General features: G+C 36.5%; 1 protein-coding gene across 2 annotated transcripts in view; it reads left to right on the forward strand.

Annotated features, from left to right (window-relative positions):
* The window catches only part of LOC128024999 (protein FAM13C-like), a 17,755-nt gene continuing 1,746 nt past the window's right edge, over positions 1-16,009 (forward strand). Inside the window, exons 1-11 of one of the 2 annotated variants that reach the window (XM_052610939.1) lie at positions 1-2,384; positions 2,551-2,596; positions 7,203-7,350; positions 10,181-10,373; positions 11,476-11,617; positions 11,840-11,921; positions 13,327-13,523; positions 13,633-13,716; positions 13,832-13,927; positions 14,131-14,315; positions 15,896-15,997. In XM_052610939.1, the coding sequence (XP_052466899.1) occupies positions 2,281-2,384; positions 2,551-2,596; positions 7,203-7,350; positions 10,181-10,373; positions 11,476-11,617; positions 11,840-11,921; positions 13,327-13,523; positions 13,633-13,716; positions 13,832-13,927; positions 14,131-14,315; positions 15,896-15,997 (1,379 nt within the window). In that variant the 5' untranslated portion in view covers positions 1-2,280. Of the gene's footprint in view, positions 2,385-2,550; positions 2,597-6,910; positions 7,351-10,180; positions 10,374-11,475; positions 11,618-11,839; positions 11,922-13,326; positions 13,524-13,632; positions 13,717-13,831; positions 13,928-14,130; positions 14,316-15,895; positions 15,998-16,009 lie in introns of those variants that run through there. The other variant, XM_052610940.1, reaches the window with a different exon arrangement.

A 16,009-nucleotide genomic window follows, 5' to 3' on the forward strand; every position in this document is an offset into this window, starting at 1 on the left:
AATTCAGAACTTTTTTACATTTTGGCCAATTGGTGGCTAATTCGTATAATAATATTATCCCTGAAAAGTTCATTTCTGATGTTTTTTCCTGACTGTTTGAGCTCTCAGAGTTTAGCCTCTCGCTTGGCTGGTCGCACACTCACACGTTTCTTTCTGTTCCACAGGACCTGGTCAGGACAGTCCCGCAGTATTCTGCCAGTAGGCATGGGTCACCACCATCTCTCCACGTGAGTCCTAGTGCACCAGATCTGTCCAAACACATCACACCATATCAAGCTTGTCCTTTCTCTCTCTCTCTCTCACACACACACACACACACACATGCGGGCTGTTTGGGACTGATCAAGACCAGTTTTTGTAGATATTTTTCACTGCCCGCCAAGTCAAGCCTGGGACATCCACACTATGCAAATAAAAGTGCTCTGAGGCAATCTGTTGGGATTTCACAAACAACAGCACCAGGTGATCAATCCAGTGATGCTGAAATCATTCATCTTTCACTGAGGTAAGACCTTTCCCAGAGGAAAAACCAATTGCTCAGAGGTTGCTCTTTCTTAGCTTAGGAGTCTTACCCCTATAAGTCTACTGTATCATATTTAATGCATGTCTATGTATTTAAATAATACATAGACAATAATACCTGTAAAGTATCAACATGTTGTAAACAATCTATTGCATGCCTTCTGTTTGTCTGATTGATAGTTTATATAGTTTTATGCAAGTAAAACAGCCTTTTAGTATACTTCTAAAAATGGCCACCTTAATGTCGTGATATATATATATTTTTTTGTGAAATTTATATGATTTTTATGAAGTGAATGTAAAAATATTTTATATTGTTAGTAATGTTTCAAGATGAACTGGACTGAACGAATGAAGGTTTACTTTTCCTTTTTTTTATCATGTTATCAAATGTTATGCATTAGGTTATTGAAGAACATTTATTTCTTCATCTCTCAGTCCTCATTGTGTAGGATCGCATTGTATGATTTGCTCCCTACAATGAAAACCACAGAACTTAAAATATAAAACTATGCATTAAAATATCCTCTTATTAAGATGCATTATTGGGAGATAGAGAATGACAACTGATATTCATATGCATTTTGTTGTTGTTGTTGTACTGTATATAGCCTGCTGTATAGTTTCATTTCATTCAAAAATGTCATTAATTTACATTACAAGCTGTCAGAATTACTTCTTAATTTTTGGTCATATAAATATCAACAACTGCACCAAATTGCATACTTTTGCTCAGTATGGGCTTCTGAGTAGGTGTTTTTTCCTTCTCATCGATGAGTATGAGCTCCATATGAATATCATACTATATCGTCCATAAAAGCTAAATGTATACAATATGAACAACTTTTTTATTAAGTAAAAGCTGACATGAAACTATAGCACCCCCCCCCAATCAAAACATTTTTTTTTCTTTTAGAAATGTAAGAGTTTATTGAGCCATTAGATAAAACAATTATGATAACGTTAGGTCTTTTAGGTCTTTTATAGGAAGTTTACATGAGAAATAAAAATAAACTTTGGATAACTTTATTATCTTTATCAGTAATCTCATGAGATATGTTTGAGTCCATTTTGAGATCTTGGACTGTTTTGATTCTTTGGATACCAAAATCTGAGTGTTGGGAAACCTGCTCTTGGTTTAATCTCATTGCCGTCTAGGAGCAACAATTCAGATCCCATTAATGATTTTTCTTCATTGCTAACACCAAACAAAGCATGTGACAAAATCAAATATACAAGAGCACTAAGCAATCATGTGTTTGATGCATTATTGAAGCTATGCCTCAATATCGTGTTTCAATAGACCTGGTGAAGTTAATTAGTTTGTAGTAGCTTCACTCTGTGCAGACTTACAGTATTAATTACATGAATTATTCACAATCTTTTGGGTGGATGTGCTTTTAAGGTGTGTGCGTGTGCTGAGGTTTATGTGACAGGAGTATGTACTGTGATGTGATTCCTTTCCGGTCCTCATGGGAGAGTCCTGGGATGTGAGGAGAATTCCAACGAGGAAATCTGCGGGATTTTCCCACATCGGCAGGCAGATCATGAATCCACTTACACTTGCACAGAATCTCAAAGTGTGTTGCTTTTTGTGGTTGTGCTTCTTGGAGATTATGAAACTATGTCTTTAGACAATTGATGACGGCTATGAATTTTAACATCAGTTCAAATGAAACCTCCTCAAAAATTTAATGGACATCTTCTGATCTGATTATATCTCTCTGTCCAGTTTGTTTGTTTGTTTGTTTGTGGGAAATGGAGGCTGTGTGTGAAGAGAGAGATCCAGGTTTGCGCGGGATTGTGGGAGCTGTGCGTGTTGATCGCAGGAACCGGTCCTGTGTTACCTCACCTAATATAAGGTAAGACTCAACATACCAGTGCTGAAAGAAAGATGGATGTATCAAGTCAAAAGCTTTTCACAGCCACATGAAAATATAATTGATAGTAAAACGAAGAAAATATAATACAGGTTATATTATGTGTCTCAGACCTGCTACTACCCACTTACCTTCTCTCATCCTGTAGATTCACATTCGTACTGACGGAGGAAGACCAACCTGAAACGCCCGAGGTAAAACACCATCTAAAACAGCACATCATCTATGCATATCTTAACTTTAAATGTCATAAAGCTATTATTTTAATTTCCTTCAAATGTAATCTTAATCTCTTCAAGCATACACTCAGCTAAAGATGACAATTGATTTACTCCCCCTAATGTCATTCAAAACCTGTATCACACGAAAGGTAGATATTCTTATGTTGATAAGTGAATGAGAACTAAGGCTGTCAAAGATTAAACTGACAAAAAGAAACACAAAAAATGTCATTACACTAGTCCAATGGGTTATATTGCATTTCGTCTGATGTCAAAAACCTTATACTTTTAACAAATGCATTATAAAAGGACCTGTGTAACAATCTCTGGTGTGACGTTTTGAGAATTGCATCCATATTTTGATAAACTTCAACCTGTTCTCAATAATCATTCCTAAATACTTCTGTTCCTTCTATTCCCCATCCACCTGTGTGTCATCAATGACCACCTGTTGAAGTGCAAGTGTTTTCTCACTAAAATTGGTGATCATCTCTTTAGTTTTTGATACTTTTTTTGATAGGTACAAATCGTACCTCTCTCTTCACTTGCTTTCCAACAGCAATGTACTCAGAAGACAGCAAGATTATATTAAGATCAGATGGACCAAGAGGAAGTAATGCCAGAGACATGTAAGCTCCTGAAATCAGGACAGAACATCGATCCAAAACTTTCTCAGTGCATGTTACATACTCGTAATAGCCCTTTAGATATTTATCCATAATAAAATGGTTAAAAACATCTAATTTAGATGCACCTAGAGATATATAATCCAGTTTATCCAGGGCATCTGAAGGCACTCATGACTTCAAAATCTGAATTATAAATCTTATGTCGTACTATTGCTGTATTACACCAACTTTCCTTAATATAAACACACACCTCTTCCGCATTCTTTCCCTGTTGTATCTCTGTCTCTGTCCTGACAGATCCATAAAGTGCTATCTGAATCATCCAACCATGTTTCAGTGCATGGCATCATATGCCTGCTTCTGTATTGATGCATGGAACTCACATCGGCTTGTAATTCATCCAATTTATGGCAAAGCGAGCGTACATTCCCCAAAAAAAAATTCCAGGCAGTAAACCTTTGAGCCCTCTTTAGTCTACGTCGAGCTCCACCTCGATTCCCTTGTTTCTTCCTTACTCTCCTTTTCAGAACAGAAGGCCAAATTAGTTCTTAGGAAATATTCCATGTGGCATCGACAGGACCGGCAGGTGAATGCAAGCCCAACAGCAACTCACTTAATTTATCAGTGAATAATGACTTAAATATCATGTCACCAGAATTATCATAAGACTCTGAATACATGGAATGCACACAAGTCATATGAAATACTTTAATGATACTTGTGTTGTTTTTGTGGCCCTTCTACAGTTTAAAGTTCTCATTCATTGTGATTGCTTGAGAAGAATGACCAGTATATTTTTTTTCAGTGTTGAAATCTTAGGCTGTTTTGTCCGTTTTTTTTTTTTTTTAAATGCCAAGTGACAATGAACAGTAATATATTAAGAATGCATAAAGTTTTATTTATTTTGAAGACACATTCAAAATGTTGCATAAAGTTTCAGTCATAAAGAATATGGTCAGCTGCCAATATTGAAAGATGTGGTGATGGCGGAAACATATTTCAGTGCAGGTTACAAATACACCCCCATCTAAACCTTATCACCTCTTTTATGAATTCCTTGTACCACAGTCATATGCAGAGGTACAACGATTCATTTATATAATGGCTCATAGGTTGTGGGCATCTGTCAATGCTTTTAGTCCAGTGAATGGTCCATGAGTGTTGTTCCTGTTGTGCTCACAGAGAAACATCTAGACAGCCCACTCACCTGTGATGTCATTCTGAGTTTACATGACAAATGGCAAGGAACACCATCAGGTCACCACTGACGCCACGGACAAAATCAAACCCTGGACACACACACACACACACGCACGCACACACACACACACACACACACACACACACACACACACACACACACACACACAGTCAGACATTAGTCAGGTTTCATATAAATCACATTGTATAAGAGGCACAACTCATATTCTCCCCTTAGCAATAATATATTTATAGTAATATAGTTTCAATGTGAATACAACATTTAATAACTATATCCTGTTAAATTGTCAGATATCTTTTGATTATCTACACTATCCATAATCTTGAAGAGAGATCCACCAATCACAGAATCGCTGCACAGAAACTTTAAAATCTAAGGAAACTATAAAACTGTAAGTAATAATTGAGATTAAAATGCCATAAAAAAATAAATAAATAAAAAAATCCAGAATTTGATGTGCTTATTGTAGTCTGCACAGTTTGGCAAAAAAAAAAAAAAATGTGGTTATCAATATAGCTATAAAATGATATTGATATTTATAGTAAATATACACATAAATAATTGTATTAAATTATTTATATTATTTATTATTAAATAAAAATAGATTAGAGAACAAAATAATAAATATTTATATTGTAACTGTAAATTAAAATAAATAAAATACTTAAAAATAATAATTATATATATATATATATATATATATATATATATATATATATATATATATATATATAATTTTATATTACAACTGCAAAATCACAGTACTACTAATATTGAGCACATTTTGAGGTACATTTTTCCTTGATTTTCCAATGCTCTACTCGTCTGATAGAATAATGTATATATTAAATTCAGGTTTCTTTATTCAAATAAATCATTAGTTTTGATTAATTTCATTAATAACTATATTACGTAATATATATTTGATTAAAAATAGCACTTTAAACAGTTGATACCTTTATGTTAGCAATATACTGTATACACTCTTTGTCAGATTTTCCAGTATTTTCTGAAATTAGAGTTATAAATATTTTGGTATGATTAAAGGCTTTGTTTTATTAAACTCTTTATTGTTGAATTTCTATGGAAAAAAGGAATGATAAAAAATTCTAAGGACACTGAAAAAATTGCTGCTTTTTGGGCTGTATTAGGATGCTCAGGTAAAACACCAGCTTACGTCAGTGATGTCCATTTAGATGTCTGATAGCATTGCAGCGACATTGTTCTTTTGATTGAGATATTTTTATTGGTCAGTGCGTGATATCATCATGCTTGATCTTTACATAAGTCCTTCTTTCTCAAACACACACACCAACACTGTCAGTTTGAGCGTCAGTGGTGCTTAAGGGGGCGTTACCCTTTCCACACAACCACGCAATCTATTCCCCCCGGAAAAGAGGGCACGAGCAGGGAAAAGATAGATGGAGGAGAGGAAAGGGGAGGGCAAGAGAGAGGAATGACTCATCCTCTGTGAGAGGAGCAGTGCATCGATGTCTCAACCCACAGACTTGCATTTACAGTGAGCACACGATACTGACAGATGAACTGTGAGATGAGGAAAGACGAGAGCTGAAAGATGGGAGCACTCAGGGCAAATATGCCCCAGATATTTCAAATGTGAGGATTAAAATGTATTTCATAGGATCTAATCATGGATTTTGACCACACTTCTATATTAAAAATAATGGTTCCGAAAAGGTGTTTATGCAGCGATGGAATAGAAAAACCATTTTGGGTTCTCCCATGAACCTTTCAGTGAACGGTGAACAATTTTCCCCTATAGGCTACTCTTATTATTATTATTAGTAGTAGATGTAGTAGTATTAGTATTCATTTTATTCCATATAAATAAAGATTCTCCGCTGGTCTCTGTGGTTCCATGAAGTGACTTTAACAGTCATGGAATCTTAAGAACTGTTCATTAAAGGGTTCTTTACAGAACCCAAATTGGATCTTCTAATGAACCTTAAGAGTGTTAATGGGCACAGTGTTATACATTAAGCTAAATCTGTCCTCAAAAAGATAAAAATGGCCTTGCATATCAATACCTCTGACAAACATAACATCAGTATACATGTGTAGATGCATCCGTAACATCACGGAGCTGCATGATTCTGCTGCTTGCAGCTGCGTTTTCTATTTTATGAATGGATGCTGGGAGGGGCCATGATGTCAGTACTCTCGCTGAGAACCCCCCCCCCCCCACCCCAACACCAACACCCCACACACACACCTCCAGATGCGGGAAAAGCCTTCATAACCGCTAAGCTAAATCTGAGAGCACCCCCCCCCCCCTAGCCTCCCTCCTCCACGTATCCCACGCATCCGTCTGTATGCACTCGCCGCCCCTCTCCCTCCAACCACACCTGTTCTCCTATCAGAGGAACCAGCTTCAGCCAGTCTGCTAAGGGGCTTGCTGACGCCAGAACACCCCCCTTCTTTTCTCTCTCTCTCTTGTGCTCCTTCTTCGCTACTAAAAGAGTGGCATGAATAATCCATGCCAGATAAAGAACTGCAGCAGAGAGGGACGTGATTACAAGCCTCACTCGTGCACGTACACACACCCTCGGACACACACCCGCGTGTATCGTGAGCAGGGCTAATGGAGGCAGAGCAGAGGGGCGTGTGAGACTGCAGTGGCATCCTTCTTCTCCGCTCGACGCGTGCACAACGACCTTCCTCTTACGCTCCGAAAGCTGAAGCTGGCATGTTCTGCTTCTGCCTGCAGGGCTCTCTGCTGAAGCTCCAGGCTCTGGAGGGAGACACCAGCCCTTCTTCAGACACATCTCCCGAAGACAGTCCACCTAGCCTGGGATTCAAAGATGAAATCCCGATTCCTTCATGCAATGGTGTTGGGGAAGAGCGCAGCACACCAGGTAAGAGAGCCAGCAGTGCTTTATGGGCAGCATGTGAGTGCCTGATGGTCAAACTGAATGGTGGGCTGCTACGTTGCATGGATGAATGAATGAATGAATGTGGTCTGCTGATATGAAAACCCACTGACCGAGTAATACGACTGATGGGAGGGATGGGTTTATTTGTTTATGGGTTTTGTGAAGAAGATGGCTCTTGTTTTTTGGGCACATGTGCGTCAATCGCCCGAGCCACTTCACACTGGCATCTATTAATAACGCAGGCAGTGAGATCGCAGGCACCTCCTCACAGCACGACTTCAACTCACAAGCACACGTATCCATCCCACAGTTTGGCGAGATGCTTTATGCACTACCTCTTACATACATCTTTTCACTTCATACCTTTTTCTCTGCCCTAAAGTCTAAAAGAATAATGCTGGAGCATTATTCTCTCTCTCTCTCTCTTTTTTTTTTAGAGCTAACTTCACTCTTCTGGTAATCAGCTGGTGATTTTTAGCAGCTGTATGAAGTCAGTTCTCAGGTTCACACAGGTGTCCTTGCAGAGTACCCTCACACGTTCAAGTGATTTTTACAACCATACAGTAATGTTCTTAAGTATGCAATGTCATCTAATAAAGTGACATTTATACACTACTGTTCAAAAAACGTTTTAGAAAGAAGTTACTTATGCTTATCTAGACTGCATTAATTTAATAAAAAATACAGTAAAACAGTAATAGTGTGAAATATTATTAGAATTTAAAATAACTGTTTTATATTTGAGTATATTTCAAAATGTTATTTATTCCTGTGATGCAAAACTAAGTTTTCAGCATCAGTAGTTCAGTCTTCAGTTTTTGCTGAAACAGTTTTCTTTTCTTTTTTTCACGATTCTTTGGGGAATAGAAAGTAACAGCATTTATTTGAAATATAAATCTTTTGTAACATTAGAAATTTCTTTGCTTGTCACATTTGATCAATATAATATGTTAATATGTTAATAAAGTGTACATACTGAAGCTTAACTGAACTACTGAAGCCACTGTTCTTTAATTAATTAATTAAAAAATTTTTTGGTTCGCAATCACTGTATGCCTCAGTGTTTGCATTGTCTTCAGTGGGTCAGAGAGTGACTCAGGTGTGTGTGTGTGTGTGAAGCTCAGCATTTTGTCATTTGTTCACGCTGTTCATTTCTGCTGTCTCTTTGCATCTTTGCTTTCATTTGTGTCTGCTATTGTTCTTTTTTTAAAAGTGTGGCATGATGAAGTTCACTTGAGTCAGTTTGAACGTTGAATTTGCTTTATTAATCATGCACCAAAACTTTATTGTTTTAAGTCATTGAAATGTCATATCCCCAAAATGTTATTAAATGATCTCATATTTTTCTCTTTTCACAAAGTTAGTTTATCCTATATACTAGGGTTGATAATTATGTCGTTGGCATTTTATACATTATTAGTGGTGTTTGCCTAGACAAGCTTCACTATTACTGTAGTGAACAATCCCCTAATGGTAAGTTTTAAACTTTCATGCTATGAAATGATACCTCAAATCATGCATCTTGTTGAGGACAGATGTACTATTACATTTCTAACCAATCAGATTGATAATTTTCTCATTGTAGACAACTACTGTAAAAAGAGGTTGAAAGTCATATACAGTAGAGCTTCAAGCTTTATCTAAAAAAGCTGAATATCATAGGGTTTTTGTGTCAGTATATTGCAGAAACAAATTCGCTAGCAATGCCAGTCTATTGTCACTAATTTATCTGGTTATTATGGTCATTTTTAAGGAACAAACATTTCAGAGCACTAGAAACAGTTCATTGATATTAACATTGAATCAGCCTAAGGAATGGCTCACTGGCTTGGTAGTGTCCTTACTAGTGAATTACAGAGCTGACTGAAGCACACCTTAGAAACGTTATATGAATGCATTAACAACCCCTCAGGTCACTTAAGCAACCACACAGCAACACCCTGGCAACAGCCCGTAACACATACATAGCAACACTGCATAGCAACACTGTAACAACCCATTCAGAACATCTTGGCAACTGCATAAAATATAAACACCCTGGCAACCACCCACAACATCCCAGCAACTGCAAAGTGACATAGAAATAACATTAGCAACTGCATTTCAACCCCCTAGCACCCCAAAACACAGTTGAAATCACACAGAAACACAATAACAACCACTCAGAACATCTTAGCAACAAGTTATAAACTTCCTGGCAACCACCCACAACAACCTACAGTATCCACAGCAACACATTCCAATCAGAAGACATTACTAAGCACAAAGCAACTCCCTAGCACACCTTTGAAACTGCAAAGCAACACAATATCACTGAAAACTAATATTCACCTGCATAGCAACTCCTGAGCGACAGTCCATAGCACATAAACTATCTGGCAATCACTCACCAAATAACACATTACATTAAAATTTTATTAAATTAATGCATTTAGAAGACACTTTTATCCAAAGGAACTTGCATGTTCCCTGGGAATTGAACCCACAACCTTGCACTGTTAATGCAATGCTCTACCACTTGAGCTACAGGAACAATTAAGCAATCTCACACAATACTCTGGAATCATGCTAGCAGTTTTTGCACAGCAAGCACCACTCACATTGCCTTCAGAGAATTTGACTTGTTTTACTAGTCTAGTATTTGAAATGGGTCGGATTGGATATCAGGCAACTGTGAGAAGATCTTATGTCTTTTCCAGATGAAGGGCTCGGTTTGAATTATAATCTGAAGGTTAGTAACAGTAGGACACACTGCTTTCATCCCAGCGCAGGACTCTGATCTCTGTGTGTGTGTGTGTGTGTGTGTGTTCAGACTGTAGGCTGGTAGAGGGTGACTGTAGCAGTGATCTCCAGCAGAGCCCGGGGCCCAGTCGACTCATCCAGCACATCACGGACGACAACAGCCCCCTGCCCTCCCCACGCTGCTCCAGCCTCAGCCAGAGCCAACGCTTCAACACAGACCCTGAATCTGCCCCGTCTCCACCCTGCGCACAGCATCTCATCATGTACGAGCACACACACATATATTGGGTTTCCAAGATTTATGGGGACATTCCATAGACATAATGATTTTCTTTTACTGTGCAATCTGAATTTTCTATCCGCTTACTCTAACCTTACTACTAAACCTATTTTCAAAAAATATGGGTGCCAAAATTTTTTTTGTCCCCCTAACATAGGGTATACCTGAACCATTCACACACACACACACACACACACACACACACACACACACACACACACACACACACACACACAGCTCTTTTGGTTCGCCTGTTCAGTCCATATACCTGCTTTCTCCTTTCCTGGAGAGCAAGTCACAGAATCACCCAGCTGTAACTAGTAACACAGTGGCCCACTTTTTTAACCTGATTTCCATTTCTCATTATTAACAAGAGTTTCCTGCTGACTAATGCTGTAGTGATGGAAACAGACATCTGTGACAGCCTATACTGTGTGTGTGTGTGTGTGTGTGTGTGTGTGTGTGTGTGTGATGGAAAATAGACAATGACTTTTCCAAAATTATTTCCCAGTGTTTCTTTTTTTTATGATTATGACTCACTAGGTCTGCACTAGTAGTTAGTAGTACTAATAGACCCATATTAGGGTAAATAAATATAGTAAAATAAACTGGAGATGACAGACAGGATTGCATGGCTACTTAGAAAATTAATTTGAGTTTAACTGATTTTGTGTAAAAACAAAAAAACAAAAACCACAGGATGATACATATATATACATACATTATTTTTATTCAGCATTAATTATTAAATTGATCAAAAGGGACAGTATTTTTTTATTATTAAAAATTGAATTTATGCATTTAGCAGACACTTTTATCCAAAGCGACTTACTGTGCATTCAGGCTATACATTTTTACTTATGATGTGTTCCCGGGGAATCAAACCCACAACCTTGCGCTTGAACTGTAGTCTACAAATACTTGTATTTTTATAGAATTCTCAAACAGTTCTTTTCACAACAGAAAATCTGCATTACTATCAAACCTGCATTTTGGTTTTATTAATCAGATTAATGTAGCCTAGTCTTTATGATCATTGTTGTTGTACTGTATGAGTGTGTTCATATATGTTCTCTTCTATTTAGGGCTCGTGGAGCTGTTAGAACAGAGGTTTCAGGAGACGCCAAGGAAGCTTCTTCCATCCCACTCCTCACCAAACACATCCAAACACTCAAGAGGAAAATACGCAAGTTTGAGGAGCGCTTTGAGCAAGAAATGAAGTATAAGGTCAGAATAATAAAAAATGCAGGATATATATCATGGACAATTCGAGATTCAGTTCAACATTCAACCTTATTGTTTAGTGCACTCTACTGGAGAAGTATAGTACTACTGTGCTGTGTGATTTCGTGTCATGATACAGTATATGACCAGGAGAATGTGCTAATTATGATTCCAGATAAGAATTCATAGCTCCTGAATTGAGTTTGTGTCTGTTCTCACCCACAGCCATCACATAATGATAAATCAGCCAATCCAGAGATGTTCAAGCTCATGAGTGAACTAGCCAGTTCTCGCAAACAGCTCAAAGGTAAGATAAAAAAATAAAATAAAATAAAAAACTTAAAGTTATTCATTATCCTATTTTATTGTTTAAAACAATTTTATATGATTATTTGCTCCATGGCTCTTGGGATATTCTTATGCATTTTATTTAGTGTTTGTGAACCTATGTCCTGATTTTCCTTATCTTGAAAACAAAGTCAAACATTAATACACAATCAGTATATTAACTGATTAACAGTATATCACTTTTTTTTCAGTATTAGTAAAATAATAATAATAATAATTATTATTATCATTATAACGTTAATAATGTTAAATGCTATTTCTAAATAAGACATCACACACATACAGTACAGACCAAAAGTTTGGAAACATTACTATTTTTAATGTTTTTGAAAGAAGTTTCTTCTGCTCATCATGCATTTATTTGATCAAAAATACAGAAAAAACTGTAATATTGTGAAATATTATTACAACTTCAATTTTTTATTATTATTATTATTTATTCCTGTGATGCAAAGCTGAAATTTCAGCATCATTACTCCAGCCTTCAATGTCACATGTAACATCCAGTCTGTCACATGATCATTTAGAAATCATTCTAATATTCTGATTTATTATGAGTGTTGGAAACAGTTCTGCTGTCTAATATATTTGATGAATAAAAGGTTAAAAAGAACTGCATTTATTCAAAATAAAAAGATTTTAAAAACATAGCTTTTCTTTTTTTTTTTTTTTTTTACTTTTTATTCATCAAAGTATCCTAAAAAAGTATCACATGTTCTGAAAAAATATTAAGCAGCAGAACTGTTAGCAGAACTCCAACTTTGATAATGAATCATCATATTAGAGTGATTTCTAAAGGATCATGTGATAATGATCCTAAAAATTCAGCTTTGCATCACAGAAATAAATGATAAAGTATAATAAATTTCAAAACAATTATTTTAAATTGTAATAATATATCACAATATTATATATTTTTTCTGTATTTCTGATAAAATAAATTCAGGCTTGATGAGCAGAAGAAACTTCTTTCAAAAACGTTAAAAATAGTAATGTTTCCAAACTTTTGGTCTGTACTGTATATAAAACATGATTATATTTTGTTATTTTTTCTGAAAACAGTGCAGATATTTTGTCGTGCTGTTTGTCAAAATGAATGTTTTGAGGAAGTTTTGATGGTAGTGTTACTATTTTAGCAGAATTAAAATATAGAAAAATATATTTAATCAATAATGAAACTAAAAGTAATATTATTACTCCAAATTCTGAATGGAAACAAATGTTGGACTGGTGAAATTCCTGTACTGTGTGACCGTTGAATTGCTTTGAATGCAATAAATTCCACTTCCTGTCATTCTCTCCATTTATTATAATACAGTTCACTTCAGAATCAAACTAATGAACGTGTTCACCTGTTTCCCCAGATTTGAAGCTCAGACTGTCATTTGAGGAATCCCGGAAACGTGAGAACAACCAGTCCACAGATATTTGCAGGTACAGTTCCGGCCAGCAGGAGGCGCCAGAGCAGCAGCCCAAGCCCGCTCTGGAGGAGACGGTGGACACAGTCCTGAAACGACTGCGGGAGAAACACCAGGCCCTCGGCCTCCCAGACAACATGAAGGTGAGGCCATCTGCGGATTCATTCTGTTCAGGTGGCTGGGGATTTGATTGTGTGCTTGTCCGGCCAGTGTTCGCGGTGATTAACTCAACACGCGCTCTTGTGTCCACAGGAGATGACCCAAAGACAGATGGCCCTAGAGAAGATCACTCTGCAAAAATGTCTGCTGTATTTTGAGAGCTTACACGGCCGCCCTGTAAGAGGTTTTTCACATTTAAACACAGAAATGTTCTAGTTAATTAGATACGGATTAGGATTAAAGCATTAATATTTGAACAAATGTTTATTTGAATGTGATATTAACCCCATAGGGCACCAAACAAGAAAAAAACTTGGTGAAACCTCTCTATGATAGATACCAGATGGTGAAACATCTCCTGTGTGCGACTCCCACTATTACAACTATAGTAAGTGTTATTGTATAAACAGTACAAATACACTGCCAGTCAAATGGTTGGAATATATATATATATATATATATATATATATATATATATATATTGACATTGAAGACTGGAATCATGGCAAAAACAGAATACAAGTTTTACAGTACATTTATCATTATTGTTTTAGAGTAAGATTCTATATGTTTGTTTTGAATGGCTCACAGGAAGAAGAAGAAGGCTCAGATGATGACTCCGTTCGGTACACCCCCCCACCCATGTACCTCACTGATAAGAGTGGCTGTGGGGAGGAGGAGGGAGACAGCGACCCGGCCTTTGTGTCTCCGCTGGATGAGATCAAGACAGTGAGACAATCGGTCATAACCATGTCCAACCTCCACGAGGCCTCCAGGTACTCAAAGCTTAGTCACTGAGGAACATCACATGCAATTCAAAAAATAAAAAGGTTACACTTTAGTTTAGGGGCCAGTCCTCACCATTAAGTAATTGCTTGGTATCATACATATTATTAGCGTATTGGCTGTTCATTAGTACTTATAAAGCACATACAGTATTAGTGTCTTATTCTGCTTGAGCGTATATTAGATCAATTAATCCACCCCCATACCTAAACTTAACAACTACTATTAATCAGCAGCAAATCAGGAGTTCATTCAGGCAAGAGTCATAGTTAATAGTCAGAATCGGCCCCCAAACTGAATTGTGAATAATAATGATTGAGTATTTTTAAAATAATGACAGATAATTGTTCCAAAGGTATGAAGAAACAAAAGGAGGATTTTAGCAGAATGTCTAATGTCCTGTTTTCCATCATTGGCTATTATGGAATATGATTAGTGTTCAATATTTCAATTTTGTTTTCAATTTAAGTCGTTATTCACAGTCATTTCAAATATGTTTGAAATGTGACATTTTAATTGATTGTGCAAAAGAGAGATTTGAGAACTAAAGCAAAGCATATTTGAATTTTTTCTGTTTAGCACAAAGCTATTGCATGTTTTCAAAAGCCTTGGAATGTAAATGACAAAGTCAAGTTATATTAACCACTTTTATGATACTTTATAACAGCTCTATTTCCCATTTGTTTTTGTTGCATGGTAGAGTAGGGTTGCCAGATGACTACATTTTTAAAATACATATTTTATAGTCACTGGTTAAAAAAAAGAGTCACTTTAAAACCAAACAGCACCTTTATGCATAAAACTTGATAATGTATATATAACATATATAACTTAATAATGCAAAACAATTTCAGCTTGAAAATTACTGTATAGTGGTTAAAAAATGAACATTGTAATTTTTGTACATTAAAACATTTTACTTTAAGATTGAAAGCTTCCATAGACTTTTATAGACTGTTGACTCTCCTAGAATCGTTTTTGGAGTGACCTGGCAGTTACCATAGAAACATCCTCACATAGGCCCCCTTCCAGTACCTTTCTCTTACAAAAATCTCCTTACAGCGTCTCATCTTCTAGCACAGTTTTATCATTGATAGAATTCAAAATTGGTAGCCTAAAATATTTTATTGGAAGCATTTCGATCAAATATGCATAGTCTAAAAAAAATGTCAAACCTTAAACCAGTGGCAACAGTTTAAATTTAAATTAAATGTATGCATTTAGCAGACACTTTTATCCAAAGCGACTTACATTGCATTCACGCTAACAATTTTCTCCTAACATTTGTTCCCTGGGATTTGAACCCCCAACCTTGCGCTTGCTAACTCAGTTCTCTACCACTTGAGCTACAGGAACACTAAAAGGTTAAAATTCTTCAGGAAAACCGCAGATTTGGCAACCCTCTGATAGAGACCTCTGGACATCCTGCAATATATATATATTCTGTTGTGTCAAAAAGAAAACCTTACTGATTTGCGATGACATGGGTGTGCAAATGTTTCCTAGTGATAAATTGCAGGGTGAGATATTCCTTTTTAGAAACTGTGTTTTGCAAACTGTCTAATTGCAGGTCTGAGTTGCTGGAGTGTTTGCGTGAGACTCGAGCCGAGAAGAAAAGACGACGTAAAGCCATCAGAGAGTTTGAAGAGCAGTTCTTCAGACAGATGGGAAGGTAAAACACAGA

The sequence above is a fragment of the Carassius gibelio genome, chromosome A12, assembly GCF_023724105.1.
Source record: "Carassius gibelio isolate Cgi1373 ecotype wild population from Czech Republic chromosome A12, carGib1.2-hapl.c, whole genome shotgun sequence".
Classification (NCBI taxonomy): Eukaryota; Metazoa; Chordata; class Actinopteri; order Cypriniformes; family Cyprinidae; genus Carassius; species Carassius gibelio.